The sequence below is a fragment of the Seriola aureovittata genome, chromosome 20 (assembly GCF_021018895.1).
Source record: "Seriola aureovittata isolate HTS-2021-v1 ecotype China chromosome 20, ASM2101889v1, whole genome shotgun sequence".
Lineage (NCBI taxonomy): Eukaryota > Metazoa > Chordata > Actinopteri > Carangiformes > Carangidae > Seriola > Seriola aureovittata.
Window position 1 is genome coordinate 6,350,974 of NC_079383.1, and position 12,265 is coordinate 6,363,238.

At 38.9% G+C, this 12,265-nt stretch overlaps 2 protein-coding genes across 2 annotated transcripts in view; one reads left to right on the plus strand and one right to left on the minus strand.

The window, feature by feature from the left end:
* abca4a (ATP-binding cassette, sub-family A (ABC1), member 4a) overlaps positions 1-1,157 on the plus strand; it is a 35,469-nt gene extending 34,312 nt beyond the window's left edge. The window contains exons 48-49 of the mRNA XM_056364963.1: positions 88-337; positions 540-1,157. Of these exons, the coding sequence (XP_056220938.1) occupies positions 88-337; positions 540-659 (370 nt within the window). The 3' untranslated portion in view covers positions 660-1,157. The remainder of the gene's footprint in view (positions 1-87; positions 338-539) is intronic.
* Positions 1,158-1,298: 141 nt separating this feature from the next.
* Positions 1,299-11,595, minus strand: tecrl2a (trans-2,3-enoyl-CoA reductase-like 2a). The gene is made up of 13 exons (XM_056364964.1): positions 11,406-11,595; positions 8,208-8,258; positions 7,879-7,930; positions 7,234-7,278; positions 4,948-5,051; positions 4,602-4,717; positions 3,661-3,766; positions 3,394-3,466; positions 3,220-3,263; positions 3,073-3,130; positions 2,804-2,892; positions 2,658-2,703; positions 1,299-2,526 (listed from the first exon to the last, which is right to left on the minus strand). The coding sequence occupies exons 1-13, from the start codon at positions 11,427-11,429 to the stop codon at positions 2,399-2,401; spliced, it is 936 nt and encodes a 311-aa protein (XP_056220939.1). The 5' UTR covers positions 11,430-11,595; the 3' UTR covers positions 1,299-2,398.
* Between the last annotated feature and the right edge of the window lie 670 nt (positions 11,596-12,265).

Here is a 12,265-nt window from a genome sequence, read left to right on the forward strand (position 1 = left end):
ATCAATACATGAAATATTCTAATTTTCAAGTGGATACAAAATCAAATTAGCATTCTCTGAAATTACTAATATTTTGATTTTGCGTAGATTTGGTGATGGCTACGTGGTGACCATGAAGATCAGGGCGGCTAAACCCGGTTGCGCCCCGGACCTGAACCCTGCTGAAGCGTTCATGGAGAGCACCTTCCCTGGCTGCATCCAGAGAGAGAAACACTACAACACTCTGCAGTATAAGATCTCCTCCTCCTCACTGGCTAGGATCTTTCAAATGGTCCTGGCTAACAAAGACAAGCTAAACATAGAGGACTACTCAGTGTCACAGACCACTCTTGACCAGGTAAATGAGTTTAAGAAAACACAACATAATCTACTGTGAAATTGGAATTTAACAGGGGTGCACAATTTTTACTTTGCCATATCTCTATTTTCTTTTTTAAACACTATATCCTTGTTTTTCTCCTCACTATATGTCAATCTGCTGCTTCAAACAACCCTTTTTTTCCTACATCATTCATTTTGATTTTTTGACATCACTGCAGGTGTTTGTGAATTTCGCCAAGCAACAGTCAAGAGAAGATGACACTATTGTGTTGCATCCAAAAGCAGCTGGGGCACAACGATACATTGACAACACACCCATCAAGTGTTTGGGGAAGTGAACTTACCTCATTGAGCTCAACTGGAAGAGAGTCGTTGGTTTTCATTTCACTGTAGCGTCATCTCAAAGTCCCAGCCCTGGCCTCATAGACACGAGCAACTGATGCATGAATCTGGTTGGGATACTGAAAGTCATGAAGGATGAATTTGATTTGTCCTCCATCTTTGGGTGAAAGTAGGCTGTGTTTCTCATCCACAATTGGACACTCGTTTGGAATGGAGCAGCCCACGCTAATCTGCTGTGTTGTATTAGGCCTTGAAACACAGTCTGTGAAGGACATGTCATGCTTGACTGATGGTTTGACATGTGACAACACTGCACATGCTCTCCTTTGCTCTCCAGTAAACAGGGTTAGTGGGCTTTGAATTTGAAAGTGTGGAGCATTTGTGTGCCTGCTACATGTTCCACTTCCTGCTCACCTTGTAGGCCTTGCAAACTCAATGAAACTGAGCTTTAGATGTATGACAAGGACCAGGACTTTGAGAGATGAAACGTCAAAAAAAGGTCAATATGTGGTTGTAATTGGAGCTTGATGTGCATTGTAAAGAAAGCATAGATCCTGTGTTTTTTGCTTCTGATGCCAAGCAAGATTATCTTTTTTGCCTTCTTTAGACATGTGAAATAAGCACTCAGAGAAGCATAGCCTTAGCACTTTATTAATGCAGCTTTAGTTGAAGCATAACAATTTTGACCAAGAATTTTGGCAATCTGCTAAAATAAAATCTGCTAGTAGTGCAATATAGCTCATAATTTTTACAAAATTTCCTTGCTGCTATGAAAATCATTTCGATGTCATTCGATATTTTTATGCCACTAATGTCTTGTTTAATTTTTGCGCTTCATGAATTTCCCCTTGTGGACAATAAACCAACTAACTCACTAACTAACATATACATGTGCGACTTTGCTAAACTGTCAGATGGAAACCAGTTCCTGGTGTCATTAGAAGTGATGTTTTTTAAAAGGAGCATCATGTCAAATAAAGTTGAATTTTTCCTTAGGATATGGACCTTTTTTCAGACACGCTGTTTGACCTCAGATGCCTTACATTCACTTCTATAGAAAACAGTTTTTAACATTTTAATAAAACCTGAGATTAGACAGTGAGGGCTAGAGAACCTCAGCAGTTATCACTGACTACCTGATAAGCCCTCTACACATTAATGCCACAAGATACTTCTCTACAGCACAATTACCTTTTCTCTGAAGAAAACAATCTGAGATATACACTGGAGAAGCATAATATTAGTATAATTAATTGTCTGCTTCATCAGCATTCCTCCTGAGAGCTTCAAAGTAATGTTGGATGCTATGACATTTTTTAATTTGATAGTTTGCTGCCAGAGGCACTTCATTATGAGAATACGTTTTATTTCTTTCACTTATCCTGAAACCTTTGATATAGTGTAAGCATTCGGACACCAAAATAAATAAATAAATATGTGTAGTCATTGTCAACACAGCATAGAAAATGTCACAGCAATGAAGATTTATCTAATCTAATTTTTAACTTCATATCACAATGCCAAATCAAAACTAAAACCAATTTTTGAAACTGAACAGCTTATTAAAGATTTACGGTATAATGCCATAATATTATTGCTCCTATTCCCACTCCTTTTAGTTCATTCATTAGTAAAAAAAAAAAAAAATTGCATAGTGCTCGACTCAGCAGTAGCAGCTTCTTATTTTCATGACACACTTGTAAGGAGTGAATATATGGCCCAGTTTAAGCCACGATCACAGAATAAGCGGGACAATGGCCATCCGGAGGCTGGGATAGTCCTTGAACTCCCTGCTGTAGGCTTTGTGCTTCCCTCTGGCCCAGATCGTCATCTGAATGAACCCCAATAATGTGTAAAATGCCACTGGAAGAAAAAAATACATACAATAACAGAAGAGAGCACAACATCGTCTGTATACGTCTGTATATACATGCTACACTGGTGCAGTAAGTGATGTCAATTTATGTCAACAAAGGGTAATGCACCGTAAATACCTGGAAGACACTGCGTCATGACGGAAAAGCTCAGCCAAGCTCCAACCTGCATTATATGTCAAATATTCAGGTAGACAAAGAGGTGAATACACAAGTGTGGGTGATATTCACTACCATGATAATTTACTTTATATGATTTGTATTACCTCATACGTATAATTTGGACAGGATACAAAGAAAAACAGCCATGTGAAGGGGTTCTTAGTTGGAACAGGGTACCTTCTCCCCCTGGGTCCTGAGAAATTGGTTTGTGGAGAAAGGACTGACTTTAGATAACATTTAAATGCAGTTGTATGTAGCATTTCTCATACTGATGGAACTATAGACAACCATGTTATCACCATATGGTGGATCATTAGTGTTAACACAGAATACTAAGCAGATGATCAACATGATCACAAGCTCAACAACTCACCATCTCCTCTGAGATTATTCAGAGTCAAGTGAATGGAGAAGTTTCCCAGTTCACACACCTGGAGCAGAAATATGCAATTCACCTCTTACTATCACTATGTGTCACATGAAGCATGAACACATGAATTTATGATAAGAGTGTACGCACCACAAATATGATTAGTGCATAACTGACTTGTAGGTCTCCGTAAGCTGTGAAGAGAGATTGTCTGGCATTGATAAGCTGCAGAAAATAGATAAGCCACATTTTGTGTGTATATGTGTGTATATGTGTATGTGTGTGTGTGTGTGTGTGTGTGTGTGTGTGTGTGTGTGAACTTACATGGAGGTGTATAAAGAGGGTGGTTAATATAATAGGCCAACCAAGCAGAGAAACCCCAGTAATAGGCACAATTCTAAGAGAAGAAACAAACAATACAGATATATGAATATATGGAAATTATATATACATTATATATGTAATATTATATATATATACACATACATACATATACACATGCACACACACACACACACACACACACACACACACACACACAGGTTAGCGCACAGGTGAAGCTCTTCCTTTTAAGGGTAGTCATGTCCTCACCCTGACTATTATCCTGAGAGGCATTGTCCCATGAGAGAAACGATGGACAAAGATAGTCTCTATCAACCTCTTCATATAGTGGAAGGTGTGACAGGCACAGGCTAGTCTGAGAGACAGAGGGGAGGGAAGAGGTCACAAATACAAATACATTTACGTGAATAACTGAGTGTGTAACAGTCTTCTCGTTGTAGTTCGCATCTTTATCATGGCAGATTTCAGATTTCAGATTTGAGATAAAAAAAAGATGACATTTTAATGATTCCTTTTGGCCAAACTGTGTCACTGCTGCAACAAAACTTTTGGGATTCAGCGAAGAAGGTGCAAGATACAGTAAATAACAACAAACCAAAATGAAACACATACGCAACTAGATGCAACACTAGAGTATCAGGAACAATAGCATAAATAAATGAGGTATGATTGAGTTTGGATAATGTTTAATATAAAGAAAAATAATTAAATATATCACTTAGCTGAAAATATCTTCATAGCTGCATTAATAAATTGTGTTGCAGTCATGACACCAACCCAGCAACAGAATGTGGATGATACAAGTAAATTAACATGAGTAAAAGAGACTTTGAACACCATCTTGTCATAACTGCCAATAATATAGATTTTGTAGATGCTACATTGACGAGATAACACAGTTACTTTTCCTCATTTAATTTTACTGAGACTTTTGCTCCATATTAAGCCTCTATAAATAACAAATTTGAGACTTCAATGAATACTCAAAAATGTATATTTTTCTGGACCAAGAAATCAGTCTCCTGCCAGTAAAGAGAGTTATCCAGCATGTCAAGGTCAGCCACGGGGCTTTCAGTGAGCTTGTTTGGTAGTTTCTATCTAGCTAACTAACTTAAAGCTTATCATAGGCTTGTAATCGCCATAGGGTGTCATGAACTGTGCTGTAGTTGACTCTCTTTTTTTCCACTTACGTGACAACAGGATGGGGACTGGAGGTAAAGGCATGTCTGTGTGAGTAAATGTACGGTACTCGAAAATAGAAGAGGAGGTAGGTGAGAAGGGGCCCGATATACTCGGCCAGAAACACCTGGAAACAGAAGAACAGAAAAAGCAAACACCTTATACCATCACTTTACTATTTGATGCAAACTAAACATCAAAAAGCAGAATAAGCGAAATCCGAGATTTCCTGAAACTAGTTGAGATCCTTTGTTTTATATCCTTTATATTCCCAAAATTATGTCAGCTAAGATTAATTATATGTAAATGCAGTGCTGTACACATAACAGTATATTGGTACTTTTCTGCTCTTCTTACCATAGTCCAACCTAACTGTGGACCAAGATCTCTGAAGTACATGGTGGCAGTGGTCCCAACTGGTAAATTCTGTAAGATTTCATCATCTCTGAGTAATTTTCCCTCTGAAAAAGGAGAAAAAAACCTGGGTAAATGTTTGATATTCAGCTTCATCTGACATGGTAGTATAAAATAATTATACTATCTACATTGTCTTTAGAATATCAAACTTCCTAGAGTTGAGAAATACAATGCTGACAGTAGCCTACTATGACAATCATGCTGCTTTGGATTATTTGGAAGTATTCAGCAAACCATTGTATTAAGACTGATGTTTCAGAATGTTTTTTAATGAATGCCCAATCAGTTTTTCAGTACACGTTCTCTGTACCTGGAGCCACAGATAAGATACTGTGCTAATTGGATGAAATTTTTAGAATATCCTCAGGGGAAACTGGCCCAGATAGCTTTAAACCAAATCTCTATTCTGTGCTTTTCTGCGACAAGATAGACCTCATAGTCCGTTCCAGACGAAAGCCCTGCACCATCAGACCTCATAGGTTTTTTCTCGTGTACTTTATGTGTTGAATTTGCTTTTCCTGTTTTAATTTAAGTGAAAACAAATGGATAAATGATGCTCATGAAATATTCTCTCTATCATGGGGAAAACAAAGATGATGGTTTCCACAGTGATGGCGACTCTGTAGAAATGTGAGGTGCTATTTATGTCGTCCATTCTCCTCCAGAGTCGAGGTCATTACGAATGTTAGCGACGTTCTGTGTTACCAAATGTAATGGAAATGATTTAATTAAATTTACCCATTGCTAACATCTAGGTTTTGCAATATGTCTATCATTAATATTAGAAACCTTACGCCTAAGATCAGAGAACATTTTAAATGTTCCTCCATAATTTTCCAGTGGCTTTGCGGGAGATGCATTTCTCCTCTCAATATGTGTGTATGTAAATTACGTCATACTCCAATTTGCATCAATGTCAAATGATATAACAGCAGCTTGGGGGGACATAGACTGTACATTTCTAAATATGTGACGTTCCATTACTGCACACCCTTCTGTGGAGTGGACCCTTTATACACAATCAAAGCTATGGCTCATCCGTAACCCATTTTCATTCCAGACAACTTCAAACAGCTTTATGCCTGCTTTTACCTCAGGTTACCCACCTAATGATGATAACGGCTACATCACAGCAACCCTTTATTTCTCTGTTAACAAGACTGGGCTAAAACCTATTATATGACTGGACTGCCTATGGTCAATGTGCAAAATTGAGGAAGCATTTGAAAACTGTTGTGGAACTGCTGTGAACTGACATCGTCTCCAGTTACTAGCTTTTATGTTGTTTAGATGTTATTCAGATTTGCTAGTTTCTTTAGCAGTTAACACTGACTTTCCTCTCTCCCTCCCGCTCTCTCTCCTGCTCTCTCTGCTCGGTGTGTCTCATGTTTAGTTATTCCTCTGCCTCCTTGAAAGTAATTTATTTGCCAGAATGCCAGTTCATGGGCAAGGCTCCATGAACTGGAAATGCTACTCAGCTTCCCTGCAGCTTCCATGCAGCTGGAAAAACCAGGGTGGCTGGGTGACTGCCTCTAATAAGAGGTGTAGCCCTAAGGTCCAGGCGTATACCAGGTTTATACCTAGTTTTGTTTGAAAAAATAAACCTCTCTTAATCTAGTGACAAATGTGCTACATTGGCAATACTGTAGCCTGTAAACACTCCCTCATAGAAACTGTTTGTGCATAATCATTTTGAAAGAGCTATGTTGAATGGGGAAACTTCGGCTGACCAGTGGTGGGAATGTGATCAATCAGTCAGTCGGTCAACCAGTCAGGGTCAGTCATGATTACAGGGCTGGCCCTGCTGTTGCGATCCTGCCAAAAATGATGTTTATAGTGGCAGAAAACCTTTTGTGATTATAATAAACACACCAGACAGGGTCTTGGAATCACTCCTCTTTAGCCTAAACCTCATTCTGGGGCTCTAAGAGACAAAAGCATCACATTTCCAGTAGGTGAGAAAGACACTGTGAGACTGTGTTCTTTTGGTGGGACAGGTCAAAGCTTAAAGACTAAACATAGATTGTCCTTCAACAGCTCCAGCTCCAGTCCACAGCTGAGCAGCCCCCTTTTCTCTTCTACCACACTATCTGGCTAGATGGAAATAGAAGAATGCTGTTTGCTATTTGTGAGTAAAGATTTCCAATTTTTATTAAACAGTGAATAGTTGCCACCCAATTTTGATCATCCTGATCATCATCTAATTTTTTCAACATGGCTACTTACTGGGATCAAGCTTCAGGGCCTGTCTTGCTGGATACCAGTGAGGATCTTTGTAGATAATACACACACACACACACACACACACACACACACACACACACACACACACACACATACACAGAGTTGAATGAACCTGGCTCTGCGCACACAGATATTGGCTTCAGGCCCAATAATAATTGATCACAATGGAATAAGGTTGAGCTCTGCTGGTCTGATGGATGCTGACAGCCTCAGGCTTGGCACAAATTTGGTAACATCTCTGACCAGACACCCACAGAAGCAATGCAGACTTCAGAGGAGTAAACAAGAAATTGTTTATAATGGAACATCTCTTGGGTGAAGTGATGCGGCATGACATACTGTAAGATGATTCACTAAATAGTGTTAGCATGATTATTCATAACTGGAATCACGTGAATTGAAGCTTTAGTTTGCAGTAAATGTGCAACAGAAGATACAAAGTCAATGGATATCTTGGCTAATGAGCTACAAATCCTGCAGTCTGTAAGTGGATCAGAGTATTATACCAGACATTTTATTTTCTGTCAGGGATCAAGATAAAACATAAAGGCCAGCAAATAATTAAAAAATAATATAAAATAAAAACACTGCAAACAAGATGAACACTCAGGCTCAACAAACACTCACATGATTTGTGAAAAAGGCTCTTGATGTCTCCTATTGTTGAGCAGGGCTCCACCTGAATGGAGTAAAAACATAAAGTATGTAACCTTGATGATAGTGCTTCTTGTGTTTAAACCATATAAAAACACAGTCATTACAAGCTAATGCTGTGCAGCCAAACATTGTTCAAATATAATTTGAAAATAATGTAAAAAAATACTCAGTGGGCCAGGATGAATTAAGGCTACAAACCAAACGGTGAAACGGTATGTTATGTATAATCGAATTTCTTCGCAGTATTTATTTAAGCCTCAGCCTTAAATCCTCCAAATCGTGCGAACATGTCATCATACCTTATCTAAAAAACAAAGCTGCTCTCTTGTCTTGGCATCCAGGACCTCCACCTGAAGAAAGCACAAAGAATAAGACTCAGGCAGTGAGTTACACACACAAGAATTCGCAATAATGATTTTATTGCTATACCGAAAAATTCGAAAATAAATAAATAACGCGGCTATCAGTCAAATTCATCTTTAACTTTGTTTATTGTGTGATTTGTCTCTTTTTTTGGCAAATGAATTAGACTCAAATACGAATGTAGGGAGGTGGACAGAGTGTGTTTAACCAGAACTGTATAAAACCCAGAACTATTACACTTAATGGACAGAGAAAAGGCAAGCAGATGAACTGATTTATAAATTTTTTTAATTTCATGGATATCAGTAATGCCTGGAATATAACGTAGTAGATGTAGATGTAAATTTGATAAGAAGTCAACTTTATCCATATCTCTGTCACAGGATATCTCTATTCATCCTTCATGACTGTTTTGATCAAGTTTTCTTAAATTCCAGCTAGCACTTCATCAACCTCAATAAAGCCTTTAAATATTGACATGACAAAGCATTCATATATTCAAAAGACTTTTGGACCCCAGTCCAATTTTCTGCTTTAGAACAGGAAAGTTAAGTTCATGTTCCACATATTTACCTGTTTACTTGAAACTGTACATGTTACCTGGTCTACAATATATCTACACATTCAGATTCGCATTTAGTTTTCTTGTAGGAATAAAACAATGAAAATTGACCTGTATGGCTAAACACAGCTGACAGTCTCCCCAGTGCTCTGCTCTGCTGTCTTCCTGATCAAGTACAATAATCTCAGTCTGAATAAAGAGGCTGGGAGAATCTGGTAGAAAGAAAGGAATCATGTTGTCCTGCTGCTCTCTTGCACACATCTTTTTCATCTTAATTAGAGCATGTCAGTAGTGATGTACAGCATATGCAAGGAGGATGGTGGGTGGCGGCGCACAATTTGCCCTGAAAGCATTCCATACTGTGCTGCTCAGCAGAGCTGTCCGGACTAAATTGGCTGCCTTACTGGACAGTGTAATAACCGGCTAATGGATACCTAAAGATATGCTGAGTGCACAGTTGAGAATGAGGGAATGAGAATGAGAGAGAGCGCTCTGCACATATTATATCTCTATTGTATCTTGTTTGCATTATAAAAAATACAAGTTTGGTATGTCATTTAGTTTTGTGTTCAGATGTTATTTTAGTCATGGGTTTTTTCACTTTCACAAGATCAATAACATCTCCAAACAAGAAACTGAGTTTGCATTCTTATCTTTTAAAAAAAAAAAAAAATTACACCCTTCTGAAGTTATACCCTCCCACCTGCCCACCCCCACACAACAGTGAGATTTGCATCGAAAACACCCCACTATACACTAAAAAGACTATCTCATCTTGGCACTCCTTGTAGTGTTTCAGTAGAGAGCATCCTGGGAGGTGGGTTTATTTTGCTTTCCATCTGCTAACCTTCCCAGCTGCATTCTCAGGGCACATGCATGATGATGCATTTACATGCTGGTGAAGAGCATCAAGGGTTGTGTTGTAAAGTGCTATGTACTCTGTTGTGCCATGCCCTTGTAAATCTGATTATCAGACGCCCGTTCCTCTCATGGGTATACAGGGTACTGCTGACAGCACAGGTCACACAGAACATATATAGTACGTGCTTGTAATGAACTCTCATTCTTTGTATGCGTGTTGTATTTTTTTGATGTCTGAGTTTGACATGGAAGGTGATCCATTTTTTTCTGCATAATAATCCAAGTAATGGCTGTGAACTGATGAAGTCTCTCAGCCACAACATCTTAATGCGTAAGATGACGAGTGTAATGGCTGATATTGAACTGCAGGATCATTACTTCAAACTCTGAGCATAATATAATTGAAGCCAATTAGCTGCATATGGCTTCCCAGTGTTTACCATTGTACCAAACTGGACAAAATTTCCTTTTTCAGTCAAGGCAAAGTAATCAACTAAGCACTCAGCTGTCTCTCTGCGTGCTGCAAATTGACAGTCAGCCCTAAATTTTCCACAAGCATCTGTCCCAGTACCCTCAACTGTCCCAGTAGACTCATCTGTCCCTGTACATAAAAAAAGATTGTACCATATACAACTGTGCTTGAGCTTTAGAGATGGTGCTATGAGGAGTTTGTTAGCTTTGGACAGAAGCAGGCTCGCTGTGCCCAGTCTTTGTGCTAAGCTAAGCTAACTTCTTTCTGGCAGTAGCTGCATATTTAGTGTACAGACATGAGAATGGTGTCTATCTTCTTATGTAACTCTCGGCAAGAGAGCAGATAAGTGCAGTTACCAAAATGTCAAACTATTATATTAAAGTCAATTTAAAGTAAAATAAATCTTAACTGATCTTTAGGTTGTGAGAACTGAATTTTTTTTACAAATAGGTTGCAAGTTCCCCATGAGACCAGGTTCTCTCATGAACCAACTAAATATTTGCTAATGGGGGGTTGCAGCCTTTATGTGACAGCTACTGAGTGGATGGCATACATCCCAGAGCCTGTTTTAAATCAGCTGACGTTCCCAGGCCCGCTGCACTTACAGAGAATTACTTGTCTGCCCTTTCATTAGTGCTCATAAGGCCCTGTGAGACGAGACTGAGGACAAGAGAAAAATCATGAAAAGGGCTCACACTCAGTTTTTACTCTGACTCATAAACCTGGACTTTAAAAACTTTAAACCTCATTTGTATTGTTGGAGTTCACTAAGCCATAATTGTGTCTTTCTCTAACACACTGTGACACTGAGGAGAATGATTGCTCCAACATCAGACTGACACTGACTTTAAAAGTTTTGATTTCGATTACTTAAATTATCCCTCCATGTGTTGTCTTCAGAAAAAGTGATGTAGTTTGTTAGCTGGATAGTTATTCACTAACATACTTGTCCTTGTTTTACTTGAGTTTAGTTGACAGCACAGTAGGCCTGATGGCAAAAAGCAAAAAAAAGTTTCTGAAGATGTTTCCATATAAACAAAATGATTAAAACAATGGAGAGGAAGACATTATTAATGCAAGAATTTCTCTAATTCTGCTTCTCCTTTATTAAAGAGTCTCTTGCTCAAGTGAGACATTCTGAAACAAAGTAATCTAATACATAAAATCCTCTATCACAATGTGAAGATTTAAAATCTCAGCTAACTATTGCATTCTGTGGCCTAAATACAGCAAACTTACCTCAAAGAAGGTGGTCCGGCTCATGGCTGTGGATTATTATTATTATGTCCTCTGTGTACAGGATGAAAAAATGACCTTAAAAATCATTATAAGCAAACAGAACACACACACTCATTTCTCACACACACACACACACACACGCAGAGTTAGTTCCTCTCCTTTCGAGGACAACTCCTGGACTGACCCCTTATTCTTCCCAGCCTCCTTCTCTCCCTCCCTCTCTCTCTCTCACATACACTCTCTCTCTTGCTCTCCTTCTTCATCTGAGATAGTGCTGGGACACACATTCACTAGAGGCACTCCAGAAACCCTGCACATGCTCTCCCTCCCTGCCTCTCCTTCCTGCTTCTTTCTCCTGCTTTCCCCTCTTTCTCTTTTTTTCTGTTTGCTGAGGTATCGTTGGAGGAAAGCACTTGGTGGAGTCCAACTTGAGACACCTGAGACTGAAACAGCTGAAAAACAGCTGAGAAAGTGGACCATTGCAGTAGCTAACGATAACAGGGACAACAGAGGAAGAAATAACACTAACCCAAATAAAAAGTTGCAGAGTCAGCAAACAGCAAATGCTTCATAGTGAAATTCACTTTTGAAAAAATGCTAAAAATACATGACACATATGAAACACAGAACAAAATACCATTCTATGGGATGTGCTCCACCAAATGCCAGCGAGAGAGTTATGACTCGAACCACCTTCGTCTTCAGCTGCAGCGCTTAGTTGTGTCAGCAGAAGATGAACCCACCAGCCGTGAACTGAGCACCAAAATATCTATGGGGTCAAACTGTACTCCACATGTATGAAGGTTAAAGATCCATTTTTTTTTTATTTTAAGTTACAGTGTGTAGTTTTTGGAATAAAG

Coding starts and splice junctions, on each gene's coding strand:
- tecrl2a (XM_056364964.1), bottom strand. CDS start 11,429: ATGAGCCGGACCACCTTCTTTGAG. Junction 4,718..4,947: donor CACAGTTAGGTTGGACTATG/GTAAGAAGAGCA, acceptor TTCTGTTTCCAG/GTGTTTCTGGCCGAGTATAT. Junction 3,467..3,660: donor CTCTCAGGATAATAGTCAGG/GTGAGGACATGA, acceptor TTCTTCTCTTAG/AATTGTGCCTATTACTGGGG.